General features: G+C 41.5%; 1 protein-coding gene across 2 annotated transcripts in view; it reads right to left on the reverse strand.

Moving 5' to 3' along the window:
- Positions 1-515: 515 nt before the first annotated feature.
- Positions 516-18,472, reverse strand: part of LOC139583200 (ectonucleotide pyrophosphatase/phosphodiesterase family member 1-like) — a 67,543-nt gene continuing 49,586 nt past the window's right edge. For both annotated transcript variants that reach the window (XM_071414031.1, XM_071414032.1), the window contains exons 17-25: positions 17,486-17,573; positions 16,846-17,030; positions 16,567-16,606; positions 16,320-16,474; positions 14,615-14,750; positions 14,292-14,366; positions 2,449-2,581; positions 2,121-2,265; positions 516-1,480 (exon numbers count right to left, since the gene is read on the reverse strand). In XM_071414031.1, coding sequence (XP_071270132.1) covers positions 1,328-1,480; positions 2,121-2,265; positions 2,449-2,581; positions 14,292-14,366; positions 14,615-14,750; positions 16,320-16,474; positions 16,567-16,606; positions 16,846-17,030; positions 17,486-17,573 — 1,110 coding nt within the window. In that variant the 3' untranslated portion in view covers positions 516-1,327. The remainder of the gene's footprint in view (positions 1,481-2,120; positions 2,266-2,448; positions 2,582-14,291; positions 14,367-14,614; positions 14,751-16,319; positions 16,475-16,566; positions 16,607-16,845; positions 17,031-17,485; positions 17,574-18,472) is intronic.

Genomic DNA, 18,472 nt, shown 5'->3' on the forward strand with positions numbered 1-18,472 from the left:
GACTCAGTGTCGTTGGAATCCCATTGTGAGATTATTTTGTTGTCTTGCTGTGTAAAATGACGCTTTGTGAGTCTCCAAGGTCATTCCTGCCCATTCTTTGTAGGGAACTGTGTACTGCGGTCAGTATAGCTGTCATTACCAGCAGATGTGTGAGAAATTCAATCTTCGTTGGCACTTAATTGGACAATAAGGAAGGTGTTTTAGGTTAACCCATGTCACAGTGCCCTTGACTTGTCAGTTGCTTGTGGTGGATGAATTAGTAGACACACTTCTGAAAAAGTGGTCGACATCTTCCAATTCTGAATGTCAATAGAAGACCAACTAACAGGAAGTGATTTTCCCTGTGACAGTGTTGCCCCCGAATGGAATGTTCGTTAACATCGGATTTTATGTACTGGATCTGTTGTGTTTTGTTGTGTATGTATTTTTTTAGAGTCATGCTTATTTTGGTAATACTTTCAGTTACTGTCATAGCACAAAGCACAAGCACATACAAACACATTCACAAACACTAGTCCGATCAATAATTTAATCCCAGTTGCCGACATCAAACTTCACAACCTTACATTTACAGAGCAATAAAAAACATCAATATTAACAAAAACTATAATCAAGTCAAACATACAATGACAACATTTGGCAAGTGCGAGCATAAACATTTTCTGTTATTTGTTCTCGTAGAACAAACACTTTTTACTTGTCACTAAATTCTCATTTTGGCGTAAATGCCATGTCTTTCAGGCAACTCCCCAAATCACATCTCAAGAGTAAAAAATTATGACAGTGTTTCAGTCCTTCTGCAAATGGCCGATACTAACGTTTCCATTCCAGAACGTCTCAGATTTCCTGAACATGTCCCAGCTATTATAATCACTTTGTCATATAAAATCCTATGGCATGAAAAGGTGTTTTCTAAGATGGTTCCCCTCTCTTTTCCCTGGGATGAACAAGTGGTGTTTGGGATTCAGCAGAGCAGTACATGACTTTTTGGTACAATGTTCTGGTAAAGTCCAAACTGACAAAGGTCTATTATATTAGACTCATAACATGGCTTCTTTCTTTTTGCCACACAAAGTCTTTATGTATGTTTAATGTTGCTGGTTTGAAGTTTGAGGGATTGAAGGCCAAATGACTTTCAGGCGGTTTCTGACTTAAACAGAACTCTTTACTCCTTTTTATGCACTTAAAAAGAAGGATTACACCTTTTTGTTTCATGGGATCCAGAACTACACGTTTAGCCCAAAATGTTTTACCTTCATATTTGTATAATAAGGCCCAATAATAAAATGATAGTACCAATACCCTCCTGACGTGACTTCATGGGATCTTAGAAAGTCTGTAAAAATGTCTTGAGCTGTAGTGTTTCCTCCACTGATATCCTGTCGTGGTAGAAGCCGAGTCCAGTAAGGAGCTCTACGTCTCGGACCCGGGCAGCGTGGAACTGGGCCCACTCCTGAACCCACTGGAAGTCTGAGCCATTCTGAGGAGACAGGGAGAGGAGGGCTTATTCACTGTAACAATGTTCATAGATTATAAGCATCTTTGCAAACATTACCTCCAGAACTAGGTCAAATACACATATACTTTCAAATACCTTAACATAATTGAGGTGCACTTGATTAAGTTCCGAATTTGCACTTCTGGGACCATTTCATTGGTTGAATTGTACAGGACAAACTAAATCAAGTGGTATTTAAAAGTGTTTTACATTTGCAACCGCTGTGAAATGGCTAGCTAGTTAGCGGTGCACACTAGTAGCATTTCAATCGATGAGTCATTCGCTCCGAGACCCTGAAGTAGTCCTTTCCCTTGCTCTGCAAGGACCGCTGCTTTTTTGGCGCTATAGGTAACATTGCTTCATGGGAGGCAGTTGTCAATGTGTTCAGAGGGTCCCTGGTTCAAGCCCAGAGGGTCCCTGGTTCAAGTCTGCTAAATGACTTAAATGTTAAGTGTAAATGTAAGCCCAGGTTGGGGCGAGGAAAGGGACAGAAGCAACACTGTTAAACATACAGCCTCTATTTGACCCGGTTCTGATCACATTAGATTTCCTCAAAAGGATTCCAGGTGACCCTACAGGAAACAATAAGAGGACAGCTAGACAGACAGCCGATGTGACTCACAGCACAGGTCTCAGTGTGGTCAGGTCTATGGGGGAGGATGAAGGATGTGGTCTCCAGACGACCCTGGCAGTCAGCAGGGGAGAAGGACGAGTTCCCACAGCTGGTCAGGATCACATAGAAGTGAGTGGGGACGGGAGCCTCGTGCCTGCAGGATGGAGAGAGATACGATTAGAGAGACGAATAGGCCATGGTCAATACTGTGTTATAGCATTGTATGATGCTAAATGAGTTAAATGTCAAATCTGAAATAAATAAATGTAATAGATTACAACTGCGAAAAAAAACAAAACACACCCACAAAAGAAACTCATGGTTGATGACCACTTACAGTGTGCTAACCGTGGGAGCATCAAAGTGTCCATCGTAGTGCTGGTCAAAGATAGGTCCACTGACAACATTGACCCCGTTCAGCTGCTGGGAATATTTCACCAGGAGGACATCATGGAAGTACATCCAAACATCTGAAAATATATGATCATATTTGTGAAGGCACGGATTTACAAGCCATATCGGACTGTCTGAGTAACTCAGTAATGTATTCAGGGCCTGTATTCACAAAATGTCTTAGAGTAGGAGTGCTGATCTAGAATAGGTTTTCCCTTTTAGATCATAATGAATGTGAATAAATGGACAGGGGGATCTGCACTCCAACTCTGAGATGCTACATGTTAGCATTTTCATTGTTCTGGAGGCAGCTCTGCAGAGTGGTCACTAGAGCCACAAAGTCATAAAATCTAACCCCACTGCTAACCCGAATGCCTAACCCTAATCTTAATTTAAGACCAAAAAGCACATTTTTGTTTTCATGAATTTTTACAATAGCCAATTTTATCTCAGGGGAAATCGCTCAGTTTTGCCTCCAGACAAAATACTTTTTACAATAAAAGTGAATCTGCATTACAATCCCAGATCTGTGTTGACTTCCACCATCTGCCACCAGAGCGCAGTGTCTGTAAAGTTATCAACAGAGTGCCTCTTCTTGGAGGCCAATTTATGGGGGAAATAAAGGTAATCATATATCATACTTCATAAACCACCTTTAATGATGGATTTGATTTCTCGGTGTCCACGGGCATCAACAACATTCAACACAACATCCAACACTCTCACTTTGATCACTATGGAATCCAGAGGGTGGCATCGTATTAAACAATCCTAACCACTAACATGTGATTAAAACTCTGTGCCTGCGTCCCAAATGGCACACGATCCCCTGCGTGGTGCACTACTTTTGACCAGAGCTCTATGGAAACGGATCAAAAGTAATGCACTATAAAGGGAATATAGTGCCATTTTTGGACGCAAGCCTGTGGTAATCTCAATTTCACGTCAACCAGAAGCACACACTTTCCCCTCTAGTAAGCAACACATTGATGGTTTATGATGCATTAGCCACAAGTTGTTACAGGAATGTAACGCCACAACAACTCAGGCACTCACAATCGGCGTTACATGCCAAAGCACAGAGTACAAAAAGGAGGGGGATTTTGAACATAAACATCTCCCTTATGTTACAATAGCATAGCAAGAACGTACTGCTGTCTAGACAGTTACACCGCATGGTAATTGAAGAATACAACACTAAAAGAGAGTTTTTAGGGAATGGGATGGGTTTTTAATCGTGACCTCTATCTGGTAAATAGCGTCGAAGCACCCTACTGCACTACTGTCCCCTAAACACAATGTAACAAGAGATCCTATGTCTACTGAATCAATGGCTCACTATGACCGCGGTCAGATTACGATCACAATTCACTGGGAAGCGTTTACGTAGAGACCAATCGGAGAACTCAATTGGGCTAGAAATAAGCCTCGAACACTGATCCTTAATCTACGGCTTGTTGGTAAGATTTTAAAATGTTCACTAGGGAGTCGGAGGATTCAGCAGATTCCTGCTATTCAACTAGAACCTCAGGGTGTAGTAAATATTGTAGGATGTCACAGGAGATGTATACTTTGTGATTAGAACAGGTCCTGGAATGTTCATGTTTTGAGTGAAAATTCGTACTTAATTGGCCGAGGCTAGTGCAGGCTGAGAACGTTCCATGCTTTAAGAGTACGCCTAATAGTAACTCTATTAGAAATGAGGTGGCAGCCTTGGATGATTGCTCCTATACATTTATTAGTTATTCACGGTTTTAAGTGTTTATGAATTTTATGAAGCATTTGATTTAGGAAGCTGATTAAGAATAGATTACTTTGATCTAGACATTTTGGACTTTGAGGGTAAATGATTTCCCTCCTTGATACCCTCTTGCGCCTCGACTCAGGGTCCTTGTTGACTTATTTTGTATACAAAGCCCACAGACAAGAACGGTACCCTACTGTACATGCCTCTAGTACGCACCCCACATTTCTGAAGAAGGGATTACCGTACACACAATTTCTAAGACCGAAGTGCCTTTGTACTGGTGAAACAGACTTTGAAAGTGAGGCTATGAAAATGTATAGACCGTTTGAAGCAAGCCACTCTCAGTAGAGTACGTACCATTGATGAGACCTCATCCAGAAGGGATAAAATAAAAAAAACATTCATGTTTCCTCACCGTTACATATTCTCCTTTGAGTTATGACATCAAGGTAGTGATTAAGAAACATTGGAATGTGCTCATGGCTGATCCTGCATACCAATTTTTTTTATTTTTCACTCTACAGGGCCAGGAATGTCAAGGAATTCATTGTTTGGGCTGACACTCATGTTCCCCCGAAAATAAAGGATGTAAGACTGTAACTGGTATATATTGCCTCTTATTTGTGTTCGATACCCCCATCTAGTGGTGTCTCTAGCTCCCTACTCGTACAATCCTGTCTGATTTATTCTGAGGAAATGTTCACATGGTATATGTAAAAGCAATAATTGAGGATTTCTCTGTCCTCTTTTGTATATAATCTAGATTATGCATTCTATTGTACTAGGTATAGTTAGCTAACCCACTTTAGTACATCGCACTGTATAAATGTACAATTTACCTTATTTTAGCGCCCCAAAAACGTAATACTTCCAGGTCAACTGTAATATGAATACCATTGTAAAGCACAGTTTCTCCCCTTTCCAGCAAAATCTATGATGAGACATTCATGCTGACCGTCTCTGCATGATTGAAGGAGGCAATGAGGTCCGTCAGGTCTTTTTAAAAACAAGCGAAACTTTCCGTATCACGAGAAATCTACTGCGTGATACGGAAAGGGGGAGATAAGCTGTGTGGGGGAAATGGCTTTTTTCACCCGATCTGTCCAACTTATCACCTCTAAAATGTAAATAAAACACTATAAAGAGTTTATATAATGTGTCATTACATACATATTTGAAGGTTTGTGTCAAATTTGAAATTGGGTTTTTAGGGCGGCACTAAAGTTATCTTCAGAAGTAAACAGCGGCTGTCACGGCTTTTGAGAGTCATGATTGCTTGCAGGAAGGGGAAGACCATCCTCCTCAGTGAAATTTCATTTAAAAATAGTGAAACATTTAAAAAAGTTATCCTTTTTAGATAAAACTATACTAAATATATTCATAGGTCACCAAATAATTGGTTAAAATACACTATTTTGTAATGAAGGTCTACAGTAACTTCAACAGCACTGTCTAGGCTATCACCATGGTGTAGCCGGAGGACAGCTTGCTTCCATCCTCCTCTGGCTACGTTGATTTCAATACAAAAACTAGGAGGCTGGTAGACATGCATGGTAATTATGACCACTTCCGGGGGATGTCCTCCAACCAATCAAAGCTTTTGCAGTATGAACTGACATGTCCATCCAATCATAGATGTAGGATCAGAGAATGAACCTATTGTATTGGGATTGTGCCACAGAGCATTATGGGGGTTCTATGTGTTAAGAACCCCTTTCATTATCTGGGGTACACGGAAAGGTGCGAATTAAAAGCGAAGGTAGACCTTTGTCTGAGATCAGTTTCATGAAGGATGAAAAGGTGAGGGCGTTCAATACCAACTGGTATCAAACGTATAGCTGGTTAACAGAGAGCCTATCATCAAGTTGCCTGTATTTGCACGTTAAGATTCTTTACATGCTGAACATCTTTTCTGGGATGTTGAAAACAATTCCGAATGATAGCTTCCATTGCATCATCCATTTTTTTAAAAAGTTAGATTTTTTGAGCGTGCGCTCAAGTAGGCTTTCCACTTTCCTCCGGTATTTCTTTTGCGAAAATAACACAATCACTCCGGACAGACACCAGCAAAAACTCATGACAAATGTTGCAGCAGCCTAGGCTACATCTAAACATTAGAAATCTGAAATGCTGTATGGGATGAAAACGAGATTTTTTTTCTCCATCTGATCAACTGTAGACTACTAATAAGAGCAGCTGCATACAGCCTATGCGCCCAGTCCGTCTGGTCAAGGTAACTAATTGGTCATTTATAGTCCATTTTGTGTGTCAGGAGAAAATGTGAATGTGATCAAATGTTGATTATATTCAAAATTGGGTTGGCAAGGCTGCCTATGATTAATTCTGGATTAAAAACGCAATCAACATAAGTGATGACAGATGTGAGTAAATGTTTTAAAAGGCCTACAGTTGTATAGGCCTGCATGATGCAAACATGCATAACGCAAGCTCAGCCCTGTGAGTTCTATTGTCTATCAGTTGTTGTCTATGTGTCTGGGTAGAGGAAATCCCCCTCCTTATCTAGTCTAAATATAATTTATATGAACAAATATAAGGTAGCTGCAGTTTGAATGGGTTCTTCCCCCCAGGGAAAGGAGTTTTTTCCAGGAGTTTAAAACCATGTGACCTGATTAGCAAAAACTGGTCCCGTCATAGCCCATATAAAACCTTTTTACAACTGAATAATCATGTCATACCTTATAGGGTTCAGAGTTTTCCTAGTTAGGTTAACATAAGGGAAAACTCCAGGCCCCAAGAGGTAAAAATTTCCCCACCGCTCTGGGACCTATGGTGCCACCAGTCTGCTTGCAGTTGACAGTTATTGTCAGGTATGTGAATGATCAGGGCTTTATTCAGGAATGTTTTTTGGGCTACTTTGATGTGTCAAGTGGGCGCCATGCGTTTGACTTTATGAATTTTGAGAACTTCATAGAGAAACTCGTTGTCCAAACCTACGATGGCTCCGCGTTAATGGAATGCATCTGCTATTTGTATTTACCGGCAAGTCCTCTCATGTTCCATGATTAAGAGGTGATGACCACTCCACTACCATTGTCAACTTTCTCCTGACATGAACTGAAGCCACGTCTCATGTACCTTCTCATCCACTGGCACATTAAATGTTTCCTCTCCAAGCACTGTGAGTAGACCTGTCAATTTTCTCTCATTACTATATGTACAGTCAATCACATACACAAACACATTATTACACATAAATGATTTTACTCCTTACTTGGACTAACTAATTCTTAGCTCTTTTGTCTAACTGTGTAGTGTCTTGTGTTATTGTCTTTTGTCTTCCCAGTAAAATCCTGTCCCGGTCAAGCCTCTGAACACCTCAACTCACGCCTCATACCCTCATTCAATCACTGCTGTGATCCCTTTCCAACACTGTAAGTAGCCTTCTCATTCCCATTCCCCATAATATTGTACTATAAATGTCTTTATTAAATGCTTTAGGTTAAAATTAAAATAAAATTTGATTTTTGAAACACACTTTGTGGTTTCCGTGTGTTCCGCGCCTATACCGTGAGTCTCCCATCCTCCTCAATTTGTCAAGTCACCAGCCTCCACAGATTCAGTTGTACAATTGACTAGGTATCCCACCTTACCCTGTTCCTGTCTCTTTCTTGTTTTTAATCTGCGAGAGAAGCGCTACACCTGGTGGTGAGAGGCTGTACGACACAATACAGATAGCCCGGTTAGCCAACGTGCAGGAGCACTGGTTGGTCGGCCCAATTGAGGTAGTATGTACATGAATGTATAGTTAAAGTGACTAAGCATATATGATAAACAGAGTAGCAGCAGCGCAAAAAAAGAGGGGTTGGGGGTGGCACACAATGCAAATAGTCCGGGTAGCCATTTGATTACCTGTTCAGGAGTCTTATGGCTTGGGGGTAAAAACTGTTGAGAAGCCTTTTTTTGTCCTAGACTTGGCACTCCGGTACCGCTTGCCATGCGGTAGTAGAGAGAACAGTCTATGACTGGGGTGGCTGGGGTCTTAGACAATTTTAAGGGCCTTCCTCTGACACCGCCTGGTGTAGAGGTCCTGAATGGCAGGCAACTTAGCCCCAGTGATGTACTGGGCGTACGCACTGCCCTCTGTTAGAGGTCGACCGATTAATCGGAATGGCCGATTTCAAGTTTCATAACAATCGGAAATCGGTATTTTTGGACACCGATTTGGCTGTTTTTTTTGTATTTTTTTTTACACCTTTATTTCATCTTTATTTAAACTAGGCAAGTCAGTTAAGAACACATTCTTATTTTCAATGATGGCCTAGGAACGGTGGGTTAACTGCCTCGTTCAGGGGCAGAACGACAGATTTTTACCTTGTCAGCTCGGGGGATTCAATCGTGCAACCTTACAGTTAACTAGTCCAACGCTCTAACCACCTGAGTACATTGCACTCCACGAGGAGCCTGCCTGTTACGCGAATGCAGTAGAAGCCAAGGTAAGTTGCTAGCTAGCATTAAACGTATCTTATAAAAAACAATCAATCAATCAATCATAATCACTAGTTAACGACACATGGTTGATGATATTACTAGTTTATCTAGCGTGTCCTGCGTTGCATATAATCGATGTGGTGCGTATCGTTGCTCCAATGTGTACCTAACCATAAACATCAATAACTTTCTTAAAATCAATACACAGAAGTATATATTTTTAACCCTGCATATTTAGCTAAAAGAAATCCAGGTTAGCAGGCAATATTAACCAGGTGAAATTGTGTCACTTCTCTTGCGTTCATTGCACGCAGAGTCAGTGTATATGCAACAGTTTGGGCCGCCTAATTTGCCAGAATTTTACGTAATTATGACATAACATTGAAGGTTGTGCAATGTAACAGGAATATTTAGACTTATGGATGCCACCCGTTAGATGACATACGGAACGGTTCCGTATTTCACTGAAAGAATAAACGTCTTGTTTTCGAGATGATAGTTTCCGGATTCGACCATATTAATGACCCAAGGCTCGTATTTCTGTGTGTTATTATGTTATAACTAAGTCTATGATTTGATAGAGCAGTCTGACTGAGCGGTGGTAGGCAGCAGCAGGCTCGTAAGCATTCATTCAAACAGCACTTTCCTGCGTTTTGCCAGAAGCTCTTCGCTGTGCTTCAAGCCTATCAACTCCCGAGATTAGGCTGGCGTAACCGATGTGAAATGGCTAGCTAGTTAGCGGGGTGCGCTCTAATAGCGTTTCAAACGTCACTCGCTCTGAGACTTGGAGTAGTTATTCCCCTTGCTCTGCATGGGTAACGCTGCTTCGAGGGTGGCTGTTGTCGTTGTGTTCCTGGTTCGAGCCCAGGTATGAGCGAGGAGAGGGATGGAAGCTATACTGTTACACTGGCAATACTAAAGTGCCTATAAGAACATCCAATAGTCAAAGGTTAATGAAATACAAATGGTATAGAGAGAAATAGTCCTATAATTCCTATAATAACTACAACCTAAAACTTCTTACCTGGGAATATTGAAGACTCATGTTAAAAGGAACCACCAGCTTTCATATGTTCTCATGTTCTGAGCAAGGAACTTAAACGTTAGCTTTCTTACATGGCACATATTGCACTTTTACTTTCTTCTCCAACACTTTGTTTTTGCATTATTTAAACCAAATTGAACATGTTTCATTATTTATTTGAGGCTAAATTGATTTTATTTATGTATTATATTAAGTTAAAATAAGTGTTCATTCAGTATTGTTGTAATTGTCATTACTACAAATAAATAAAATAAAAATTGTCCGATTAATCGGTATCGGCTTTTTTTGGTCCTCCAACAATCGGTATCGGCGTTGAAAAATCATAATCGGTCGACCTCTACCCTCTGTAGTGCCTTGTGGTCAGAGGCCGAGCAATTGCCGTACCAGGCAGTGATGCAACCAGTCAGGATGCTCTCGATGTTGCAGCTGTAGGACCTTTTGAGGATCTCAGGACCCATGCCAAATCTTTTTAGTTTCCTGAGGGGGAATATGCTTTGTCGTGCCCTCTTCACGACTGTCTTGGTGTGTTTGGACCATTCTAGTTTGTTGTTGATGTGGACACCAAGGAACTTGAAGCGCTCAACCTGCTCCACTACAGCCCCGTCGATGAGAATGGAGGCGTGCTCGGTCCTCATTTTCCTGTAGTCCACAATCATCTCCTTAGTCTTGGTTACATTGAGGGATAGGTTGTTATTCTGGCACCATAAAGGCTGTCTCGTCGTTGTCGGTGATCAGGCCTACCACTGTTGTGTTGACAGGCTATCTAGATCATACAATTTGACCACATCGGTGCATTTGTTACGATAATAATCCACATTAAGTACAATAATTTGTTAAATTAGAGGCATGTGTGAAAGTGAAACCTTTATTGAAATACTAAAAACAGACTTGATTTGGCACACGCTGCACTTTGCAGAGAGCGCGTTTTTAGAGATAGGCAGGATTTTTTGGTGCAGAAAGTACAGATGGCTCATCAGATATCATTTCCCAAAACCAATTTTATAGGATTTTTGGGAGGATTTGAGACCTGCTTTAAAAAGGCAAACACATGATTCAGATGTGCATCCAAGTGCTATCCACCCTAGGGTTTTTGGCAAAGGGCAATTTTCAACAGGAGCTTGCCGATTGGCATTTTGCAGCCCTTTGGATGCAATCATCAGCAAAACTAACAGAACACATACAATTTTCATACACCATCACACAACAGGTTGAAGTCAAGAGGGATTTCTTTGCCATGATGCCATCAATGGGTTCCCAAATACGAACGGAGGCATAGACGGCCCCCACGTCGCCATAAAACAACCATCCCAAAACGATTTCAACTATGTGAACAGAAAGGGCTTCCACTCTTAATGTTCAGGTGATAGGTTATGTGAAGCGCAAAAGACGCTGCTGAATATGGTGGCAAGGTGGCCAAGTGGAACGCACTACTCGTTCATTCTGCAGAACAGCAATGTTGGCCTATAAGCCTACAGGAGGGGGCCGTTGAGGATGGATGGCTTATTGGTGAGTGTTGCCTACTCATTTAAAGTATATTTGCGATTGCTAAAGCAACTTGAATTGTCCTAAATGGTCCTCTCTATGTTTTTATTTTTACTGGTCAAGGCACAACTGAGCGAATAAAACCTTTTGGTTGTACTCAATCTCTGACACTAGCACCTCTATTTCAGTCTCTAAAAAGTTTTTCTTTTCTGGTTGCGCCATTGTATTTCATGGTATGGCATTGTATATTCCCCACGGGCTTTCAAGGGAAGATTTTGACCATATATGGCTAATTAAAGGCATTTTGAAATGCAAATAGCCGAGGTCTTGCACGAGCACTGAGACCAATTGGTATTTATCAATCTCCTAACGGTGTGCGTAAAAAAAGAAGATTAGATTGTAGATTGTTTGATAAACCACACCTTTTCTATGTGTACCAACATTCCAAGTTCCATTCATAAGTAGTATTTTCGAATAATTTCTATGCAATATTGATAAATGAGGCCGCAAGTACGTGTGCCGACGATTTACACTGATCATGGCCTGAAGCCGAAATGTTTGTTTTCACATTTCGTTATGCACTTTTTGGGGCACCATGATGTTTTAATAAACATCTTTATTTTGCATTCAAATCTCAGTTTTGGATTTATTCCTGTTTTCAACAGCGTGAAGGTCACCATCTGTTCCATTGGCTTTCCCTCCATAAATGTCCGAAAGTAACACATGTGGAGAGCGCACAGCAGAAAACAGACAACTTCTAAAACACCCTGAATCACATCATTGCAGTTTACTTCCCAAAACAGGGGGTTAGGATGCATGCACAGCAGAGGATACTGGTGGTAGGAGCTATAAAAAGGACAGGCTAACTGTAATGGCATGAATAGAAAAGTACCAAACACATGTTTGACTCCGTTCCATTCCAGCCATTACAATGAGCCCATCCTCCTATAGCTCCGCCCACCAGCCTCCACTGATGTACAGGATAAGGAGTGGATTTCCCTTAGACTCAAAGAGCTGATTAAAAAGCAGACAGAAAGCCTTCAGTGGAAAAGACTTGCCTTCACAGCACACTGAGGAACAAAACCCAGAGAGATCAAAGCAGCAACATTCTACCACACCAAAATCCCCAAAAAACAAGAGGGAGATCCCATCCACATGTTACCATCAAATTAAATCCCTGACCAGCACTAAAAAGACAATCTCCATCGGGTTCAACCCAGACAACCATTCTGTCATTGCCAATGCTATATAAATGACACGTTTTCATCGGTCACCACATCATTACCACCACTAAACCTGTCAGACCTACCTGCATTCTTGCCAGCTATGCCACTCCCTACTGTTGAACAACAGGAAATGCACAGGAGACTACTCTCCGTTTCCAACCAGAAAAGCCACAGGTCCAGATTCATCAGGAAATTTGTAGTTGAAATATCCATCCCCCCTGACAGTCATCTTCAACACCTCCCTGTGTGAAGGATTAGTTCCACATCAATGGAAAGAGGCAATAGTGGACCCCTTGCCGAAAAGTAATCTACAGAGCCTTGGCCAGCTACGGCCCTTCTCACTCACGCCTCTTCTGGCAAAAATGTGTGAAGGTTTTGTTGCTGAATGGGCAACACAGGATACCCAAAAGAACCATCTCCAACCAACAGTTTGGCTGCCTCAAGGGATGCTCAACCACCCAGTGTCTTGTAAGCATTGCAGACTAGCTGCAGAACAGCACACACCAGAGGCACTTCCAGAACTCTCCTATGGCCTCCCCCAGGGCACACTACTTGGTCCAAATGTATTTGTGGCTCACGTCAATGGTGCGTCAGATGATACGCTATCCAACTCCTGGGCCTTTGTGGATGACCTGAACCTCATCGAATCAAGACACATACAGTTGAAGTCGGAAGTTTACATACACTTAGGTTGGAGCCGTTAAAACTCGTTTTTCCAAACACTCCACAAATTTCTTGTTAACAAACTATAGTTTTGGCAAGTGGGTTAGGACATCTACTTTGTGCATGACACAAGTAATTTTTCCAACAATTGTTCACAGACAAATTATTTCACTTATAATTCACTGTATTACAATTCCAGTGGGTCAGAAGTTTACATACACTAAGTTGACTGTGCCTTTAAACAGCTTGGAAAATTCCAGAAAATGATGTCATGGCTTTAGAAGCTTCTGACAGGCTAATTGATATCATTTGAGTCAATTGGAGGTGCACCTGTGAATGTATTTCAAGGCCTACCTTCAAACTCAGTGCCTCTTTTCTTGACATCATGGGAAAATCAAAAGAAATCAGCCAAGACCTCAGAAAAAAAATTGTAGACCTCCACAAGTCTGGTTCATCCTTGGGAGTAATTTCCAAATGCCTGAAGGTACGACGTTCAGCTGTACAAACAATAGTATGCAAGTATAAACACCATGGGACCTCGGAGCCATCATTACCGCTCAGGAAGGAGATGTATTCTGTCTCCTAGAGATGAACGTACTTTGGTGCGAAAAGTGCAAATCAATCCCAGAACAACAGCAAAGGACCTTGTGAAGATGCTGGAGGAAACAGTTACAAAATTATCTATATCCACAGTAAAACGAGTCCTATATGAACATAACCTGAAAGGCCGCTCAGCAAGGAAGAAGCCACCGCTCCAAAACCGCCATAAAAAAGCCAGACTATGGTTTGCAACTGCATATGGGGACAAAGATTGTACTTTTTGGAGAAATGTCCTCTGGTCTGATGAAACAAGTTTAATGCTAGCTAGCAACTTACCTTGGCTCCTTGCTGCACTCACATAACAGGTGGTCAGCCTGCCACGCAGTCTCCTCGTGGAGTGCAATGTAATCGGCCATAACCAGTGTCCAAAAATGCTGATTACCGATTGTTATGAAAACTTGAAAATCGGACCTAATTAAATCGGTCAACCTCTAATACATACATCCCTTATGTGGAAAGTTATTTCCTGAAGCTTCATCTCCATAAGAAAATAAAAATACCCTATTGAGTGTTTGAGCTATTGCATAGCACTGGAGACTTTTCTGTCTCTTTGCCAGCTAGCCTGACCTGCTCACCTTTAAAGGCAGGATACATGGGCACCATGTTGCTGGTAAGTAATGACTCTGCCTCTGTTCCATTGGCACCCAGATCTGCATATAGAAACATTAACATAAAATCTCTAACTTAAATAAACAGATAAACACAGACACTTTAAAAACTTCAATTGATTTTAATTATCAACTGGTCTTTAAACATTTTATGGGACATTCCTGATCAAGCATTGGCAGCTGCTGCACAGCTGGCTACGCATGTACACTAATGTGGTACAGGCATTTAGCAAAGGGTGTGGGGGAGGTGATAGGGGTGTAACAAACAAAAAACGTCCTTATGTACTTACTGGGTGGATGCAGCAGGCCGTAGGACAGGGCAGGGTTATCCCTGTATCTGACACAGTTCTGACTAGAGAGCGGTGCCACACGGACGTCTGTACGGACACATGCCTCCGCTACTGGACTCAGTGGCTGGACATTGTTCTGATAGGAGAGACGGGGAGAGAGAGACATAGAAAGAGGTTGTGTTAGAGCCACTATTTCTGCTTAATGATTCCAGTTCTTGAGATCATGTACAAGTTGTGTGGACTTGGTTTCTTTCGTCACGGCCTTTTTGCCCTATACAAGGTGTCGAAAGTATTCCACAGGGATTCTGCCCCATGTCGACTCCAATGCTTCTCCCAGTTGTGTCATGTTGGTTATGTCCTTTGGGTTGTGGACCATTCTTGATATACATGGGAAACTGTTGAGCTTTAATAACCCAGTAGCGTTGCAGTTCTTGACACAAACCAGTGCGCCTGGCACCTAATACCATACCCATTTTAAAAGGCATTTAAATATTTTGTCTGGCCCATTCACCATCTGAATGGCACAGATACAAAATCCATGTCTATGGTCTAAAGTCTTAAAAATCTTTCTTTAACCTGTCTCCTCCCCTTCATCTACACGGATTGAAGTGGATTTAACAAGTGACATCAATAAGGGTTCATAGCTTTCACCTGGTCAGTCTATGCCATGGAACGAGCAGGTGTTCTTAAAACCTCTAAAAGTACTAAGATAACATATTGAATTGTTTTAGGATGGTCATACAATGGATAATTTAGCTATTTGATTTAGAATTTTAGGAACCTTTTAGGTATCAAAACAATACCTATCGCCCATGGAAACGCATTTAATAACACATTCATAAATGCCAAAAAAGACAAGTCAAAACAAATCCTAAGGAATAAGGTTTTGAAGTGTCTGTCCTATATCTTCCCTCTGTTTGTCTACCTTCAGAAGAGTCCCGTGACATTTGTGGAAGGCCGACGTTGGCAGATGCAGTGGATTGAGACGTAGCCCATGCAAAAATATCTCTAGCTTATACTGATGGATTTATGGAGATTTTCTTTATTATGCTACTTATGGTGTGTCAATAGACTTTTAAGGATTCGTGTTTTATATACTCAGCGTATGATAGTGTTTTTCTGCTTGCTTAGTTAAAAAATAAAAACATACATCATGTAGTTGTTTCCTTCCTTTTACTAGCTTTTAGACAGAAAGTAAATGGAATAAAAGGAGGATGTTGCGAAAGCCTGAGACAGTTAAAGGAAAATATATACCATAGAGAGACGTCCTCTCTCCGTTAAAACCAGCTCTCTCAGTACTGATTTATGGTGAGGTTCTCGCCACATAATGAGTAACACGAGATGCTGTGAAAGCCAGCACGAGTGGAGAAGATCTACAGCCAGCTAGCAGGGTCTGGGCGGCAGCTCAGCACTTCACACACAGCTTTACAACCTCTTTCATGTCCTGGCCAAAACACTAACAAGAGAGCAGCAAATACAGCCAATGGCATCTCCAACACGACACGCTATCTATCTTTAGACATAAAAGAAAGTGTAATGGTTCAGAGATGGTTCAGAACTACGCTCGCATGATGGGAAACATTTGTTAAGATTCTGAAGACTCGCATTAGCTCCCCGGAGCTAATACCATGGGTTTAGTTTAGCAGGCTAACACACACCTTGGTATGAACACCGGGTCGCTCACACAAGAAGAAAAACGTCTCACCAGTGGGTTAATTGTATAGGCGACCCATAAGGGCATGAGAATATCTTTGCTGTAACCGTTGACGTAGTCGGCGTGGTGAAGGACGCAGTAGTCTGCATTCTCCTGGAGAACCCGAGGGATTCCATATGGTAGGTGAAGGGCCTTGGCTCCGGAATCTGAGGGAGGGGAGGGCTTGATTAAAAATGAAATCTATGACAAAATAGATCCATGATTACGCTATTGAAAATAGACATCGGTGTGTACTCACTGGAATTAGCCTTGATGAGTTGCCTATTCATAGTCTTCTCCTGAAACAGGAATTTTCAGCATGTTAGTGGGTCTCCTGTGTTTCAATTAGTCAACTTCTGTCCTTCTAATGAGTGCTGCTGGGTTATCAATCATACAAAGTGAGGATAAATATGATTCATACTGAGGATTTGGAGCATTAATGACAGGACAGACCCTCTGACCCCTCCCATCCCAGCCCTGCTCCATTAGGGAGGATGCGAGTTTGATTACCACCCCCGACTGTACTCCCTGGTCGTACCGCTGCTTTGGTGCGGGCGCTGCAGCTGCAGCCCAGATTGTCAGAGGGGGCGGGGCCACTCGCCTCACAGGTGGAGTCAGAGGAGAGCTCAGCTGGGTACACAGGGAGGTGGGGAGGGTTCTTCAGCAGGTGGTTCAGACTCCCGTGGGTCCCGTTGTTAGGAGCAGGGGGAATGTCCAACAAATCTGACAGGCAGACAGAGAAAGAAGGAGGAAAAAGAGATTAGACTTGAAAAGGTATTTTCTTTAACTTAGTTAAGCTAACTGTACATAACAGCTGTGTGTCTTGCAGAGGGCAGGTGCAGTGTTAGGACTATGGACTATGCACTCACACCTGCTGAACTGGTACATCCTCTTTGAAACTTATCACAATGTTGAGAAATAGAAAAGTGGACTCTGAGTTCTGCATAAAAGTTGTTGAAATTACGTCATAATGAGTGTAAAAGCAGATTGGCTGCTGGAATGTTTTAACTTTAGAAAAGCAATCCTTTCTTAGCCTGGTTACCAGTATGTTTAGATATTGTTCCACTCCGTTAGCAAGAGAAGAAACAGCCTGGCACCCAGGCTAATCTTTTCTAGTTATGCAACAGGACATTGCCCCCTGCTCCCATGTTAAACGGTCCATTGACTAACAGGCTTACCACACAGGAGGTTGTAGACTTCAATGTTTTCAAAAGGTGCAACGTTAGTCTTGTATTTCAGCCCTGGTCCATAACCGATGAAAATGGTCTAAAAAAAATACAAAAACAAAATGAATGCACTTTCACAAGAATAATTTACATGGAGTAAACATGTGTAATGTATATAGCGAAAAAAAAAAAACACTGAACCAAAGAAACACAATTTAACCTTTTGCATGTGCTACATTTTTATTTCCGCCTAAATTTATGAGAGCCATAAACAATAACTGGTAATGTTGCATAGTTTTACAAAGGTCTGAAACTCACCCTTCTGGATAAAAAAAATATGAATTGCTGAGGACACAAGCTCAAGTACATAGTCCAAATGTTATGAAAATAAGATTTTTTTTCCCTATTTAACAAAAGTGGGGCAATAGGGCTTGAATTGCCTTAAAGTCTTTCTAAATATAGTCTCTACACAATGAGGAGAGCATTTACAGCAGATACTGTTTGCTGTGAATTATTAGTAACCTTGTGACCCATTCCATACATCTGTTGTTTGTCATGTAGACTGAAGGGGGTGTGTCTTTGCTATAAAAGGCCATGGTATCTTTTGTCGTTGGGCTCTCAACGAATGAAGCAAAAACTTTTTTTTTTAATGTTTGCAAATGTATAAAAAAACATTTACTAAGTACTTTGTTGAAGCACATTTGGCAGCGATTACGGCCTTCAGTCTATACTAAATATATTTATAAGTCACCAAATAATTGATTAAAATATAGTAGACCATTGCAAAACAGTGTAACTTCAACAACACTGTCTGGGCTAGCACCATGGTTTAGACGGAGGAGAGCTAGCTTCCGTCCTCCTCTGGCAACATTGACTTCAATACAAAACCTAGGAGGCTCGTAGGCCTCACCCCCTTGAGACATACATGGTAATTATAACCACTTCCGGAGGACGTCCTCCAACCAATCAAAGCTTTTGCAATATGAACGGACATGTTTT

The sequence above is a fragment of the Salvelinus alpinus genome, chromosome 8 (assembly GCF_045679555.1).
Source record: "Salvelinus alpinus chromosome 8, SLU_Salpinus.1, whole genome shotgun sequence".
NCBI lineage: Eukaryota > Metazoa > Chordata > Actinopteri > Salmoniformes > Salmonidae > Salvelinus > Salvelinus alpinus.